The sequence below is a fragment of the Protopterus annectens genome, chromosome 13.part0 (assembly GCF_019279795.1).
Source record: "Protopterus annectens isolate FY-2018-M chromosome 13.part0, PAN1.0, whole genome shotgun sequence".
Classification (NCBI taxonomy): Eukaryota; Metazoa; Chordata; order Ceratodontiformes; family Protopteridae; genus Protopterus; species Protopterus annectens.
In genome coordinates, this window is record NC_056747.1 from 816365132 (window position 1) to 816383235 (window position 18104).

The 18104-nt window shown below is 40.0% G+C and overlaps 1 protein-coding gene across 1 annotated transcript in view; it reads left to right on the forward strand.

Annotated features, from left to right (window-relative positions):
- INTS2 (integrator complex subunit 2) overlaps positions 1-18104 on the forward strand; it is a 1434855-nt gene that overhangs the window by 496561 nt on the left and 920190 nt on the right. The window contains exon 9 of the mRNA XM_044054536.1: positions 4987-5058. Coding sequence (XP_043910471.1) covers positions 4987-5058 — 72 coding nt within the window. The remainder of the gene's footprint in view (positions 1-4986; positions 5059-18104) is intronic.

Consider the following 18104-nt stretch of genomic DNA (forward strand, 5'->3'; position numbering starts at 1 on the left):
TTAACATCCAAGGAATAATGTAATACCATATTATTCTGAATATTAAATCCAGCCAGTTTAACTGTTCCTGGTTTTGAACAAGTGTTAGCTACTACCTACTCCAGTGACTGGAAGAACACTTTATTGCACCGGGAGATGCTTTGACATTAAGACTAAATGTTTCTGTTTCACCTGGGATTAACGATGGTATATCCATAGCCAGTGAATTGAAAAGAAGGGCCAACAAGCTTTAAAAACACTTTTTTACATTTTTATTTATTATCTACTTTTTGGAAGTATTTTTGTATTTGTTTCATATTGATAGTAGTTCTTTAAGAACTTTGCGGGGTTTGTTATACAAGTCGATTTGTTATTGGTTGTTGATGGATGTTGCATCAGGGGTATTTCATGGCAACCTTTTAGCTTTAATATGATTTTGATGATGTCTAAAAAATAATATAGATGAAAGCGTTTAACCACTTTTTTTGTTTTTATCGTTCACTGCAGTTTTTGAAATTAAAGTTTATGGTTTTTGGGAGCACAGCATACTGTTTTTTCTGTTCGTTTTAGATTGAGTTTTATTACTAGTTCTGTATTCCTTTGTTTATTTGTATTTTTTTCTATTTGGATTGTTTACTCGAAGTTCCCGGGTAAGTCAGCCAGTGGCTCTTAGGATTTGTTTAACAACTTGCAACTTTCACCTCCTTTTGAACATGTTGACTTAACATTGCTTGTTCAGCAACTTACCCAACAATTCACTCAAGCCTTTTTGCATTTTAATCAGAATACTCAACCTGGGAACATTGGCAGTGTAGAAACTCCAGGCTAACAGACTGTGATTTACAAAATACACACAAGTCATCTAGTGGGGGACACACAGGATTTTACTTCTACCTCTAAGGTCAACAAATGGTTGGACAATACGACTGTTCCTGGAGGTAGAGAGCAGATACAATCAGCTGATGGTCACTATTTAACACTGAAAGAACAGAATGACTCCCTGGAGAAACACCTTTTCAAATGTAAATCACTTCAATTGGATAATATTTTTTGGATGAGAGTGTACAAAGAGGTCACATACCAAAGGGACTTTGGTTTTGGAAGTATCCACAAGGGGTGGAATTAAATAGTCCCTTTCATTTGGAGCTATTAGAACTGTTTGATCGGGCTGGGCTCAACCTGGCTTGATTAATTGTAAAGGAGAATGATAGATGTATGAAGAAGTACAAAGAGAACATTAACAAACTGGTGAATTCTATTATGAATGGCTTGGTTTTTCCACAATATAAAGAGTATTTTAATTGGGTATTTCATAACATCGACAATAGGGTGTTCTATCGAAAAATGGAAAGGACAGAAAGCTAATTTGTGACAATTTAGACCATCGTAATAAGAATGTGTACCCAAACCCTCCTGGAAATTTTGAGAAACAATCTGTTTTGTCTAGCTATAACAATGACTGGGAACACCTGTACATTGAAGATGAAATTGACCAGGAGGCCCCTTTAGAGGAGGTCTCCCTCAAGAGATCAGAGAGAGAGTGAACAGACAAACTTTGAATGTACAGACTCCAGGCAACCAGGCCACTTGGAGGAGGGCGAGCAGAAAGTGCAAAAATCAAAAGGACAGGAAACGACAGAGACGGTAGCAAGCGAAAGCCTATTGGGTTCATCTCAAGGTACTATTAATATTACCTCTTCTTTCGATTTCAGTATTTACAGCTTTACTGAGATCAACATTGAGCCCGTGCATCATGCATTATTTTTGAAAGTGTTTAACTTTATACTTTCAAGTATTGCCAATGTTGAGTATACCTTACTTGATTTGAAATTTTTTACTCGCAAATTGAATGTGCAGACATTGATGGATTGATCCATTTATTGATTACAACAAGTTTAAGAGGAAAAGTTTGGCTACCCCCCCATTACATCCTGTGATTCACATGTTTGAAAAAGTTTGTTAAAGGGAGATTCAGGTTTTATTGAAGAAAAAATGTAAATATGGCTATTATAATCTTACTGCTGAAAAACAGATATATTTTGACTTCCATTGTAATGGAGAAAGATATTAGCTGTATGAAACCCGATAGGGGGGGGGGGTGGCCTAGTGATTATGTATAATTAGGATTATGCAGGTCATATGTACGGTCTTAGGAGACACTGAGGTTTTTGGTTCAGCTTCAGTTAATGAGCTTAACATTGCATACAGAAGCATTAATGTTGCACTGGATAGGCTGCTTTTATTCAACCAAATCTCTTTGGAACTTTAGGAGTTTTTAAAGATGACTGACCATGTTGTAAGATTTTCAGGATTCCGAAGCTTCATTCAAATATATTAAATCCCCTATTGCGCCCTGTTGTGGCCTCTGCGGGTTCTATAATAGGACCTCTTACAAAATCCATTGATTTAAAACTTAACGTGTTTTGTAATTTTTGACATATCTGTGATTTATGGGATTTGCTGGATAAGCTACAAATTGTTGTTATGAGCCATGAGTGCTTTTTTTTTGCCACTTGTGATGTGCAGTCTTTTTTCTGTTGTACCCCATGAAAGAGGGATTACAGTGATTTGACGAGATGGTCCATAAGTTTGGCAGTTTAACTGAAAATGATGGAGAGTCTCACCCATAATTTTATGGACATTGTGCTCACTAACAACTTTATTATGTTTTGTGGGGAATATTATAAACAGCTCACTGGTGTTGCTATCGGGGCCTTGTGTGCCCCCACATTTGCTAATGGTGTATTACTTAAATGGGAACTCTATATTCTTTTCCAACTCCCATTATTTAAGTACTGTATTGGTTATTATCTCTATTTGGATGACTTGTTATTCATTTGGCAAGGTGATCAGAATCAATTTACAGATCTTATGAGACAAATGGAGATGAGTACCAATTTTTTTTAAATTTATTTATCATATCAGTCCTTGTGAGATCAACTATTTGGACATCAACTTTCAATGGTAACCGAACGAGGGTCTGGAGACCAGAGTTTATAGAAAACCCACATTTTGTAATATTTTTCTTTTTTTTTCTTCAGTTGTCACCCCTTTCACCAGAAAAAAGGGAGTTGTGAAGAGTCTATACATTAAAATGTCGAGGCTTACCTCAGATGATAAGGTTTGTCCGCAAGAATTTTTAATGCTTAAAAACATGTTTACAGATCGAGGTTACCCTGATTCTGTGCTTAACACCATTGAAACTAAAATGTGGGCAGAGACACAAGGCATTTATGGCCTGATTATTAAACAAGGACTGATTAAGAACATCGGTCCTAACAACCTTGATAGGGCTGGATTTAATACTCAGAATAATATGGTATTACATTATTCCTTGGACATTTGGATATTGAGAATATCATTTGTAAAAATTGGTCCATGTTTCAGTGTAACGATACTACCAAATTATTAAGTACACGACAGCCTATTTTTACATGCAAGATAAAATGTAATGTTAAGGGTGTTTTATAAAGACCACCCATGAACATTACTGTAACCTTTCCAGTGACCCACAAATGTGGCAGATGCCATCAGTGAAAGTATATAGAAAGTAATTACATGGGGTGGCTGTATGATAAAATAAAAAGAAGTGCTGAAGGTGGCAAGGTTAACTGTTCTGAAAGAGTGGTTTACCTTGCTTTTTGTGCCGAGTGTTAAGATCATTAATGCCCTCAACACCTGTACAGTATACAACGTGCTGATAATAGAAATGCCCTTGCTAGACATTCTTTGACCTGTGAGGGCTTTAAGTTTATGTTCCTGTTTTTTGAACAAGTGTTAGCTACTGCCTATTCCGGTGACTGAAAGAGCACTTTATTGCACTGGGAGATGCTTTGGCAGTTGACTAGATTTGACTGTTCCACCCAGGATTAACAATGGCATGTCCATAGCCAGTGAATTGAAAATAAAGGCCAACAAGCTTTTAAAACATCTTTTTACATTTTTATTTATCTATTGTCTGATTTTGGAAGTATTTTTATATTTGTTTCATTTTGATAATGGTTCTTTAAGAACTTCACGGAGTTTGTTATACAAGTCGATTTGTGATGTTTTATTGATGGAGGTGTGTATATTATGTCAGGGGTATTTAATGGCAACCTTTTAGCTTTTATACGGTTCTGATGTCTAAAAATAATATAGATGAAAGCAATTAACCGTTTTTATTGCTTTCATTGCTTACTACAGTTTTTGAAATTAAAGTTTATGGGTTTTGGGATCACAGCGTAATTTTTTTGTTTGTTTTATACCTTCACCAAACATTACCACTTGGCAGCCTTTTCTAGGTCCAGAGCAGGATTCGCCACTCCCATACTGCAGGGAATCCTCTCCTCTCCCTAATCTCCTTCCTCCCTATTTTCAGCTTTGAGAATCTTTCTGCAAGTCAGGACTGCAGCAGTGAAACAGGAAGAACATAGTACAGTTGTGTACTCTCACCATAAATGTAGTTGTTCGAGTGTATTCACTGTTGCAGTCTTCTTTCCCTCCCTCTTTCCCCCTTAACCTACTAGGTAGTATACTTGTAACCTCTTTTCTAACAAAGGGAGCCGGAACCCCCTTGTCCTCTCTTTCTTAGTCCCCTACTGCTCAGTTGGGGCTCCTACCTGTTTGGGGAGAAGAAAAAAAATGATTTCATGACATAGTCTGGCTCATTATATACTCAAGCGTACTGACGTAGGTTAGTATCCACCAGCCTTAGGAGGAGGAAAGAGTTTTCTCTGGTAGTTGGGGCAGCCAAAGGCTTTCACGGCAGGAAATCCCACAAGTCAGGACTGCAACAGTGAATACACTCGAACATCTACATTTATGGTAAGTGTACCCAACTGTACTTTTTGGTGCAAAATAATTATATGATGCCACTGTATATTTCACTGAAATGTGTATAGAGAAATTGAGTATAAATTCTGTAATTGTTGTATGTAGTATGTAGGTCTTTGCTAGAATTATAGTTTTTATATGTACACGTGTGTGGCCATTGCTTTGATGTGTTTGTTCATTTTTTTTTTAAAGTACATCTGAACAAGAACAACTGATGATAATGTGGTTGAGCTGGATGATAAAAGAAGAAGCATACTTTGAAAGGTAAGGATAAGTTTTGAAGAAGAAAAAAGGGGTATTGCAGTCTTTCTTCTCTGCAAATGTTTTGAACATGTAGTGTGTCATCCATCTTGTTTTGCTTTGAGTACAGTGTATGATCTAAATATGTTGGCAGATACTTTAAATTTGTTGTGGCCTATTTCACTGATTTCTGATCTCTGAACATTGTTTGCTTTTTTCTTACTGCATTGTTGTATTGCAAAGAGTATTGCATTAACCTCGCACCCCCTTCATTTTATAAAACAATGTCCTTTTGACAGTATGTGTTGGTTTTCGTAGGTCATTGCTGATGACTATAATTCCAGGAGTTCCTATTACCCATCTTACTGGTTTTATGCTGTAGTTTTTTTCTTTTTTTTTTTTTGTGTCTTTACTGGGGTAGGAGAAGTTGGATAATGTCATGGGAGAAACTGTTGAGAAAAGGATGTTTCTTTGTTATACATATATACAGATATTTCAAGTATAGGCAATAATGCCCTTCTAGTCTGTCAATATACCAGAACAGTCATTTCTGTAAAAGTGTTGAAGCTTTTCTTAAAAATATTTAAACTAGTGATCACTCTTATATAATTTGATAGATTATTCCAGACATCAGCTACTCCTTTTGTTTCAACACCTTTATTGAATTATCACTTGGGACATAGGCACGCTTACATCTATACAAACGTAATCAAACCATATTAACAAGTTCACATTTACAAACAATTATATATCACATATATTATTATATATCATTTAATCTAAGCGGGTCTATATTATCTTGCTGAAAGCGGTTTACAGCGAGTACGGCAACATCGAACAATAAACAGTGAAATCCCACTAACGCGAACGTGCAGGTCACCGATTTTTTTCCCTAGGGGAAAAAAAAATCTGTGTACCAACCAAACACAGCAGACCACCTAAATCATTACAAAGTGGAAGGCTGTGCCCCCCACACCCCCCCAACCTAAATCATTACAAAGTGGAAGGCTGTGCCCCCCATACCCCCCAACTAAATATACCAACTACGAGATCACACTACAGTGAGGTAAAGGGCAATTTTACGATGACGGACACATTTTTTTTTTTTTTTTTTCCGTAGGAAACAATCGGTGACCTGGCCATTCGCATTAGTGAGATTTCATGGTTTATTGTTTGATGTTGCCGTATTCACTGTAAGCAGCTTTTGACAAGATAATGTAGACCCGTCTGAGCAACATTACATAAATTATTCAGTTCCTGCCTTCTCTTAAATCTCATTTATCATCTAAAACATTTTTCTGCATGTGGTGTTCCCACAATTTCCATTGTTTCAATGTAATTTACTCCTACTCTTTTCTAAAAATCCCACTTGTTCTTTTATCTCTTGTTACAATATTCACTACTTCAAGTATAGTTGATTTAGATTTTGATTTATTTTTTCTAGTAATTGCTTTTCTGACAGCCTCCAGAATTAAACATAACAAGGCCTTACTATGTCTAAACTATTCAGATCCTGTATCCTAGCTGGAAAAATCATTTCCTGACTTGCACTCATTTACGCGCCCATTATTCCTGAGAGAGTACTCTGTAGGGAATTTTTAAAGTCTGCCAACTCATTACACTGCCAAAAACATATGTTCCCTGTTACCACTTTCTTCTCCATCAGACCTCCAACATTTGCCATCTATCTGAGGAAACATTCTCTGGATCTTGCTTGGGGTATAAAAAGTATCTGTGCAAACACTTCCAGGCAAAAATTGTAGATCTGCTTGATTCGGTTGCCTGTTTGGGAGCCATTCATATGTCCTCCCATTGTTTCTTTAATTGCATATCTAATCTGTCTTCCCAATCTTTTCTGATTGATTCCTGTAGTTATTGTGCCTTATTAATTATCCCTTTTTAACTGCAGATTCTGTTCTAGATTCAATTAAAAACTTAACCAGTACAGTTCTTTCATTTAGGATTCCCATATACCTTTCTCTTTGCCTATACTCTGATATCATATCCTGATAGGAAGGGCAATCACTAGCCTGTATTCCAAATATCTTCTTGGCCTTTTCCCATTCTTTTACTTTTCCCTCTCTAATTATTTGTTGCCAATACCTTGGTTCCTTTGACAGCTTTCTCTAATAGATTCCAGACCCCTTTTGCCTGTTATTTGTACCCCTAATAGCAGAATCTCCTTCCTCCTTTCCTGTGTTGGCTTAGTTCTTAGTATACTTTCTGCTACTTTATGAATATAATATTATGTATGACTGTTATCCTCCTTAAGGATCTGCGTCCAAAATCCCATTATTTCCTTATTTCTTGAATTAGTCCCCCCCACTTCATCATCATTCCTTTCAACTTTAAATTGTAGCTTTTCTGCTTGTGTTATGTTGAAGAGCCTTAACTGAGTACCTCTAAAATATCCTTTCAAATCAGGTAATCCTAAACCTCCCTGTTCTATTGGGAGGATCAACTTATCTCACTTGACTATTTCCCTGTTCCCCTCCCAAATAAAATCTTTCAATGCTTTATTAATTACTGTCCACAACATCTCCTCTGGATAATAAAAATATGCCTGACCTCTGCATAAAACTAAAGGGACTAAAAACATATTTACTGCTTATATTTTGTTATCCATATCCATAGGTAAGAACTTCCAGTTTCTTAGTTTTTGTATTATCTTTTAATATCTTCCCACATATCCATAGCTGCCATAACAGAATCCTTTTTAATCCATTCTCCTAAATACTTAATTTTATCATCTCCCTGTAAATATGGGTATTGCTGAACCCAATTAATATATATGGGTTCTTAGTTTATAGCTATAGCCTTTGTTTCATCTTCACTGTCTCAGAATGTTCCACCACAGTAAGATATCTTTTTCTGGTCCTATGTGGTACAAAATAATATCTGCAAGTAAAGCCAACTTTTCTTGAATATCATACCAATTATATCCTTACATTTTTGAGTCCCTTATTTTCTTTGCCAATGGTTCTAAACATAACACAAGTAACAAAAGGAAGGAGGACACCCCTGCCTGGTTCTTCTGTTCAGGTACAACATTTCCAATGAGGAACCCTTCCACATTGGTTTCTGCCTCGGATCCCTCATATGTCCTGCTAATTAATCCTATTATTTTATCAGGAAATGCAAATGCTTCCATTTCCCTACTCATAAAATTCCAGCTTACTCAGTCAAATGCTTTTTCTGCATCAAGACTCACCAATAACAGCGGTATTTTCTTACAATCTGCTTCCCTCAGATTCATCATTGTTCTATTAATGTTGTCAACTGCTTGCCTCCCTTCCACAAAACCACATTTGTCCATATCTATCAGTTTTGGCATCACCTTTGCCATTCTTTTAGCCATTACAGACATACAGACTTTATAATCATGGCTTAAAATTGAAATGGGCATATATGATGCTGGACCAGATAAGTTTGTACCGTCTTCGTGTATTACAGCCTCCACAGCTTTTTTCCAGGATGTTGGTGCCTTACCTCTTTATAAAACACTCTTAAACAAAAACTTCCAGATCTTTATCACTTTCTTCCCTCCTAGCTTCCAAACATCTACCAGAATGCCATCTATTCCTAGAGACTTTCCTGCAAATTGGTTATACATCGCCATATTTGTCTCATCTCCTACTGTCTTAACTGTTAGTTGTTGAGCCTCATCTGTCTCTAACCTTGGCATGTTTATGTTTTACATGGATATTTCTATTTGTGCTTTTTCTTGATTTCCCAACTTCTGTGCTTTATACAAATTTTTTTAGATTTATAGACTGTTACTAGGCTAACAACCCATGGGGCCTTTCTAAGCCTAGCCAAGTTTTCCCGAAAGAGTAATGATGTCCTGCATCAAAATTGGACATTGAGGGCCAGGCATTTATCAGCTACCTTTGCCCATAAGGGACATGGGTGTCAAACCCGGTGTAAATTTCCTGTTGCCCATCCACTTTCTAGGTTGTACTTAAACTGAGTAATAGACGGACTCAGCTTCACATGGATGGGGAGGGCAGTCTCTGGGACACGCATCTGTCTCTCCAGCATGTTCCGTTTGTGTCACAGATGAAATTCAGGTACCTAGACCTTGTATTTCTGGTACTGTCTGACTTGCGCATATGTAGGAGATGAATAAGTGTGGGGTTTGCAGGTGCTTTGTAAGCCAGGCATAGATCACACATCAGCAGTCTGTAGGACACTAAGTAGAGGGAAAGGGCTTTAAGGTGCTCTGTGTAAGGCAGATTTGTTATGCCTTGTATTCTTTTTGTAAGGAACCTTTGAGGTCGCTCTAGTTGCTGCAAATGCATGGTCAGGTACATACCAAAGTGAGCATTCTATTCTATGATTGGCGTGATAAGGGCAGAATACAGTGGGATAATGACCTCTTTGGACCTAGTTGCCGTGCGCTTACTTACAAGTTGTGCAACATAAAAGGATTTCCTCACCACTGTGGCCACGTGATGGTGGAAGGTAAGGCTTCTGTCTATGTATGTAGCCAGACACATCCTCATTTTCCTAAAATTTCTGAAATATGTCTAATACTTCTGTAGGATCTCTGGTTATTTTTCTTGTTATAGGCTCCCTATGTTTGGCAATAGCCCTTTCTACTTTCTGTTGTCCAAGATGTTGTGCCAAAAGTGTTTATGCTATGGAGTTAGTTATTACCAGAAAACATTTGCTTAACAACAGTCTTTCTAAACTCATGCATATTATCCTGTTACTCCCTTATTTTATCTTTAGCACTCTGCACTTATTCCTCTTTTGTACTGTGAGAGTCCCCTTATTCTGCAATAATTTAACCTCTGTAAGTCCGTCTAAATAATGCTGATTACTTCTTAACTGTATCTGTTTTTTTTTTAACCCTATTTTTAAACTCCACTTTCATTTTATATCACTCACTAGCTATAACTTATGGATTACTTTCTGTCTTCCTTGATGACTCCCTGATATTTTCTACTATCCATTCCTTAAATTCTTCTCTTTTTAGCAGGTAAGTGGGGAAGTGCCATTGTCTCATCTTCACTTCATTACCCTGCATTTTTATCTCCGTAATTATTGGCACATGATTTAAAATAGTTATTCGATGTATATCAAAATTCTGAAGTAAATGCACATGTGCCTGTGAAATATAATTTCTGTCTAATCTAGCCCAGGTATTGTGCCTTGGGAAATAATATGCAAATTCTCCCGAGTTCCTATTACTGAATTCACGTTATTCATACCAAATATTTTCATAAATTGTTTCAGAAGTCTACTCTCTTTTGCTATGTTTTCCCTTCCAGGCCCTCAGATACATCCTCATTATTGCAAATCCAATTCCAGTCCCCATCTGTAAACAATATTCCCTGCTGAAAGCTGATTATCCCCCCCAAAAAAAAATTTTTTAAGCTTCGTAGTAGAAGTTTAGGTAGAATATAAGTACATGCCAGCATAATAGTCATCCCATGTCAGTAGCTCCTTACTACTACAAATCTGCCATTATTATCTTTTTTCCCTCTTCTTTCACTACTGGAGCTTCTCTGGCAATTAATATAAGTATTCCTCTTTTCCTTTCTCCCTGGTATTCTGTAGAATATCCATCCTAAATTCTTTCTTTATCAAATTCACATACTCAGTTCTTTCCAAATGTGTGTCTCTGCATTTCTTAATATAGTTGAGTATTTTTTTCTTTTTTGTCTATACATATGAGACTATTCACATTACAAGATGATATGGAAAGTGGTGCCATTATGGTGAGAAGGCATTATTCCCACCTATTATATGCGTCAGCTTTTTTAAAAGTCTGTTTCCAGCTTTTGTGATACATGCACACATTAATGCTTGCCAGGTTAATCTTTTATACATTTTTTTATCAGCTTTGGAACCTATGTCACATTTTACAAGACTTTTTGTTTTAATAAAAACTCTCAAAGAAATAAACGCACCCCCAGAACACCCCTATAACCTGTTAGATTAATACAAACACGCATAACTATAGACTTCTTCAAATAATTGTTTAAGCCTCCCAATAGGAACAGTTCTGCCAAATAGACAACTGACATCACAGGCCCTGATTAACGTGAAATTGAAGTTATACATGCTAAGATGCATGTAATTGCCTGTGCTTCTACTTACAATTAATTGGTGTCTGTTCTTTGTTTTATCTTTTACCCCGCCCCCATGTGCATACAGCTTGCAAGCTTTCTGAAATTTCATTAATCATTAACTTTTAAGCTTTGAAGAACCCAGTGATGTCCTTCTATTCTCATGTTGTAGTATTCTCATTGTGGGATCCTCCTCCTCAGGCAACCTGAACGTCCGGCTGCTATGCAAAAACTTAAACCTGTTTGCTGTCAGATATGTGAGATGTCACACCCAAGGCCATAAACCCTGGGCTTTAAATGTGACGTTAGTACGCACAGACCTCAGAACTTATCTGGATCAGTTGAATGGCAGATTGATCACTTTGCTCCGTGCTTCAGAAGACGTCTTCAGATAAGTACCCCACAGGGGAATTTATTTCTTTTGCTTGAACTTTGATTGCTGTTGCTCCCTTATTTAGATAGTAGATGTCAGCTAGAAAGGGGAAATGTAAGTGCGGCCGCCAGATTCCACACAAGAACTTGCATGAACTTTGTCTGTCCTGCTTAGGCCAGTCGTACGACCTGCAGCATTTGCCAATCGTTTGTACCTAAAACTCTTTGGAGTTGTTTGGCAGCCCTAAAACTTTACCTCGAAAACCAATGACTAAAGCGTTTAGCCCTAGGCATGGAACCCGAGTCGGCCGTTGTGGTGGAGCCACCTAAAAAGAAGGCCAAGGTTGTAAGGCCTACTGCTTCTGCCCATCCGACGTCGGACATCCTGCCAGTTGCCAGTGTTGAGGTTGCGGGACGTCTGGAAGAACTGGCGATTTCTGCGGGTACCTTTGTGGAAACCACCTTAGAATCCCTGGTTGGCAAGTCCTCGGAGGTTGCGTCAGCTTCAGCTGATGTCAAGCGGAAACCAAGCTTCGCCGGCCACCCAACCACAGATGCTCTTCGTGTTTCACTGTTGTAGTCATTACATTTGGGTTATCTGCTTGCAGGTAGCCCTCAGTCGGCCTGATTAACGAAGTCTTGGGTCCTGCGTCGGTTGCTGTCCCTTCTTCCATGACGTCAGGTCGTCAGGGGTATAAAACATGCAGCCGACGCCATTACATCAGTCTTTCTTGCCGTGTGGTGCCTGAAGCAGAAGCAGTTCACAAGTGCTGGTCAGCCAACTCCTGAAATTTCCGTTTTCGAGTTTCAGAACCAAAGTCTTCAACTAAAGCTAAGTATCCCGTTGGGGAAACTTTTTCTTGTTCCTTACCGATGTCAGTAAAAGTTAATAATTGCATTACTTGTGGAAAGCAAATACCTCATAAAGATTTTCATTCGTATTGCATTCCTTGCCTAGGCCCTGACCACGACGTACCTTGCTGTCGGTTTTATACTTTATTTAATCAGTGCACTATCCATCATCTGTATATTTTCGCCTATAAATATTTTGGTTCTCTGTTTATTTAGCCATCTGACTACAGGGATTACGAAAAAACGCAAAGATAAAGACAGAGACAGGCCGCCGAGGTCCAAAACTGCCGACGACGCTTCTCCTAAGCCAGTTGCCAGTTTGCCGGTACTCAGGCGCTTTCGCAGCCCCTGATACCTGCTACTTCTGATTCGCAGGCCTCTACTGAGACCCATTCGGAGTCCGGTATGCCGTGAGATGCTTCAACTATGGAACTCGCGGATGTCTCTACCTTGGATGGGTCCGGAGCCGCTGTGCAGGCACTGGTTTCTGAGGATGTATTCAGGCCTACAGACTTGCATTTTAAACCGGCGCCTCCTTCTTTACTTAGGCCTAAATCTCGATCCATGCCTAAAAAAACGACGCCCAGGCCACATGCTCAGACCTCTATGCCTAAAAAACAAATGATAAGAATGGCTGAAAATCTAATAACTCTAATCAGAGGTTGCCAACCCCCCCCCCCCATTCTAAGAGGCCTATGACTGAAGTTGATTATGAATCTTCTGATCAGGATTATGTTGTTTCTGATTCTTCTGATGATCTGGATTTGCCCTTATCTACTTATGAAGATTCTGATGCAGAGGACTCCATTCCCTCTGCTTCCCCTTCTGAGGATTTTTCTTTTGGGGAAACCTTACATACTCTAAGGGAGCATTTCCACTGGGAAAGCCAGGATTTTTCTGATTCAAAAAAGAGGCTTAGGGAGTTCCTTCTCCTACCTCAGCATAGGCCTTTAGCTATTCCTCCTGTACTAGGTATTGTTGTTGATGCTTTTTCGGAATCTAGTTTGGCCCCTGATTCCTGCTCCCAGAAAACCTGACAGATACTACAGGATCCCGGAGTCCCTCAAGTTCCTTTTTAAAAATCCTATTGCAGATCCAGAGACTATTTCACAGGGCCCAAGGGCATTAAGGCGTCTACTGCTAAAAATCCTGCCCCTTCTGATAGAGACTCCAGGGCGCTGGATAGATGGGGTAAGAAGGTTTACACTTCTGCATCCTTGGCCATTAGGGCTTTAAACTGCCAGTTTCATATGTTAAAGTATCAGCAACATGTTATTGGACTGCTTAAACAGAAAATTATGTTGATTCCTGACTGTGTGGAAAATAAAGAATTACAGGATTTAATGCATTCTGCTGAACAAATTGGAAAACATACTTTGCAATGTGGTTTTGATTCATTAGAGGCTTCTTGCATGGCTGCTGTTACTGGGTCTGTGCTCAGAAGGCATGCTTGGCTTAAGGAGCAATCTTTGCCTGATCATGTTAAAGCTAAATTGTTGGATGCGCCTTTAAATCAGGACTGCCTGTTTGACAACAAGGCTGAGGAAGTTCTTAAAAAGATGGAAGATAAAGCTAAATCTATGCAAACTGTTAAAAGATTTTTTACAAGTTCAGCCTCCTAGATTTAGTAGACACTGGCCCTCTAAGAATTGGTCCTTTCCAGCCCCTTCCAGGTCTTCTCAATCCAAACCCAGACACAGCAAAAACCCCAGGTTTCAGTCCCAGGGACACACACACAACTAAGCAGTGGGGGGCCTCCACTTCCAAATCTGGGAATAAGAAGACTCCCCCCAAGGTAAACTGTCTCAATAACTTCCTTTTAAAATTTCCAAGCACTTATCAACTGACTGCCCCTTTGGGGGGGAAAGATTGCTCTTCATGCAAAGAATTGGGAACTCATTTCCCAGGACAAATGGGTTTTAAATATAGTGTCCCAGGGATACAGATTTCACTTCCACACGTTGCCAACACCAAGCGGGTGGCCGGACCTACCCCCAAATCAGAGGGCAGAGGCCCAAAAACAAGTACTTTCTCTCTTAAGCATGGGGGCTATTCAACTGGTACCAGAAGAGGAAAAGGGACAAGGTTTCTACTCGAGACTTTTCCTGGTACCCAGAAAAGAGAATTCATGGCATCCTATCCTGGACCTGTCTACTCTAAACACCTTTTTGGAGATTCCAAAATTCAATATGCTGACTCTTCACCAATTACTTCCTATGCTAGGCAAAGATGCCTGGTTGGCAACACTAGATTTAAAAGACGCATACCTGCACATCCCAATCAGGGAATTTTGCAGAAGATACCTACGCTTCAAAGCAGGCTACATGCACTATCAGTTCTCTGCACTGCCCTTTGGCTTACCTACTGTGCGCAGGGTATTCACGAAGTGCCTAGCTCCAGTTATTGCATTTTGCAGGCAAAGAAATATTCAAATATATCCATACCTGGACGATTGTCTAATTCAGGCAGAAAGCCAGGACATACTTTTGAATCATCTGGCCTTTGTACAAAGGGTTCTAACTTGTCTTGGGTACGCCATAAATGAAAAGAAATCACACCTGGTACCCTGTCAACAAATTATATTCCTGGGAGCAAGCTTGAATACAACTTCCCAGATTGCTTGCCTCACGCCAGAGAAAGAAATGTATTTGACAAGCTACTTCAAACAAGTGGCCACAAAAATCCTGCTATCTGCAAGACAAATACTGCAAGCCTTGGGGTTCATGGCCTCCTGCATTCTTCTAATTCCATAAGCAAGACTGCATATGAGGAAACTACAGTGGTATCTAATAAGCCTATGGTGTCAACATTCTCAAGACCTAGAAACAATGATTCCTGTCATACCTTGCCTGCGCCTAAGGTTCCTTTGGTGGACGGAGGCCTGCCACCAAAACAAGGGACTACCTTTCACACCATCCCCTGCCGCCCAAACCCTAACAGACGCATCACACTATGCATGGGGAGCTCACCTGGCAGGGAAGTGCATTCAGGGCAAATGGAACCCAAGTCAAATGCACCTGCATATCAATCAAAAAGAAATGTTAGCTGTACAGAATGCTCTGACAGCCTTCAAGGACCACATTCTTCCAGGATAACTAATGGTAAAGACGGACAACACCACTGTTATGTGGCATATAAGCAGGGGGGTACACATCTGCAGACTAGCCATGGCATTGTGGAACACAGCCTTGAGCTACCACGTGCACTTACAAGCTCAATTCCTGCCAGGAAAATTAAATACAGAAAAGCAGAAACCTCATGGACCCACATGAGTGGAAACTAGAACCAAGGATTTTCAACATTTTGACAAGCAAATGGGGGAGCCCAGATATAGACCTGTTTGCCTCTCCCCAGAACTACCAGCTGGACACATTTTGCACAAGAACTCCCCACAAACAAGCCTGGAAAGTGGATGCTCTGTCCTTCAGCTGGAAAAACCTATCAGTCTATGCCTCCCCCCCTCTGCCTCTGCTCTCCAAAGTACTACTAAAAATCGAACAGGACAAACAAAGGATGATTTTGATTGCTCCAGACTGGCCACGTCAACACTGGTACCCCCTCCTGCACAGTGTGTCATGGTTATCTCCATGGCACCTGCCTCAGACTCCTCCTCTGCTGTCTCAGCAGGAGAACCAGATTCTGCACCCTCAGCTTCTAACACTGAACCTTGCAGCCTGGATAATTACTTAATCTCTCCTTTACCATCTCTCAGCAAACCTGTGATGGATATCATTTTAGAGGCAAGGAGGCCTAGTACTAGAAAATCTTAATGCTGAAAAATGGAAAAGATTCTGTGCCTGGAACCAATCTCAAGGGATGAGCACAACAGCGCCCAATTTACCTACGATTTTACAATACTTAACTGAGATGCTTCACAAGGACCTGTCTTTTTCCTCCATTAAAATCCATGCCTCAGCCATTTCAGCTCATTATAACACAGAACCTCCCCTCTTCTCTCATCCACTGCTCAAGCAGTTCCTCAGAGGGGCCAAAAATTTGAGACCACCTAGGAGAGCTCCAACCCCAGCCTGGGACCTTAACTTTGTCTTGGAGAAACTCACTCTACCTACTTTTGAACCAGCTGCTACTGCAGACTTAAAATTTCTTTCTTGGAAAACAGCTTTCCTTTTAGCATTCACTTCAGCTAGAAGGGTATCTGAATTATAGGCCCATATGGCAGTGGAGCCTTTCATCATCTTTCATGCGGACAGCGTGTCCCTCAGAACCAATCCATCCTTCATGCCCAAGGTGGTGTCCAGTGTCAGTCCATTCATTTGCCAACCTTCTTTCCCAATCCACAGAATAAAGGGGAACGGGTACTGCATTCCTTAGATGTGCACAGACAACTTAGATTCAACTTGGACATGACTAAACCTCAAAGGAATTGCTGCAGGGGCAGAGTGGAAGGCTATTTCAAAGCAAACCATTTCTAAATGGATAAGCCTTGCATTCATTTCTGCTGTAAGCACCATGGAAAACCTATCCCCCCAGGGGATCAGACCTCACTCTACCAGGGCTGCATCTACCTCTGCAGCCTTTCTCAGAGGCGTCCCTACCAGGGACATCCTAGAAGCTGCTACCTGGAGTTCTGTACATACTTTCACCAAGCATTATCATTTTCCAATTTTCTCTAAATCTAGAGCTGGCTTTGCCACTGCAGTCTTTGCGAGTCTTATAGCTGGCCATAATGCTGTCTAAATTCCTCCTCCCAACCATAGCTTTGGGAATCTACCCATATGTAATGACTGCAACAGTGAAACACGAAGAACATAGTACAGTTGTGTACACTTACCATAAATGTAGATGTTCGAGTGTATTCACTGTTGCAGTCCTGGTTACCTTCCCTCCAGCCCCCTAACTTCTTTTGGCTATACTTCTACTTTCCTTTACTATGCTTAAAAGTCTTTCTTTTTGGTGTATTTGCTTGTTTGTTGGAGGTATTTCTTTGTACTTTTATATTTAATTGCTTCCCATTAGAGGGGCACCTGACATCTGGGGCAAGAAAAACTGATGTAATGGCGTTGGCTGCATGTTTTATACATCCAACGTCATGGAAGAAGGGACAGCAACCGACGCAAGATCCAAGACTTTATTAATCGGGCCGACTGAGGGCTACCTGCAAGCAGATAACCCAAATGTAATGACTGCAACAGTGAATACACTAGAACATCTACATTTATGGTTAAGTGTACACAACTGTACTTTCTGGAAACGGAATCTTCTCCCGCAGGCCAGATGCTGGATACTAGGCCTACCACTCCTCAGACTACCACCAAGACTACTCCTCTTAAGAGGAAGTAAAAAACGAAACATTTGTCTACTCCCACTGAAAACCAACCAGACTGGCAAACATTTTCACTGTCCTTGATTCAGGCCTTTATGGCTCTTAAGCCCACAGCCTGTACTACTGCTACCTTGCCTAGTCTCAGCCCTAGCCCAGCCTATTCCATTTCCCCCCATCCAAACTCAGGAGGAAGACTCCTCTTCTTCTTCCTCAGATGAATGTCTGACTTGCACATCCCAGTTAGCCTCCTCTCTAGACTGCTACTCCCCGGATGACAACTCCTTGGAGGCAGACCTCCCCCCTGAAGATGTTTCTTTTGTGGAAACAATTTCCAAAATGAGGGAGTTTTTCAAGTGGGATGCCACACAGATGACTGAGGGTCAAAAGTGGTACTTTGAATTACTTCAGGTAGAGTCACCCTACCCCTCTGCAATTCCTCCTGTGATTCCAGCTTACCTGGATGCATTTTCATCAGCCTCCAAGAC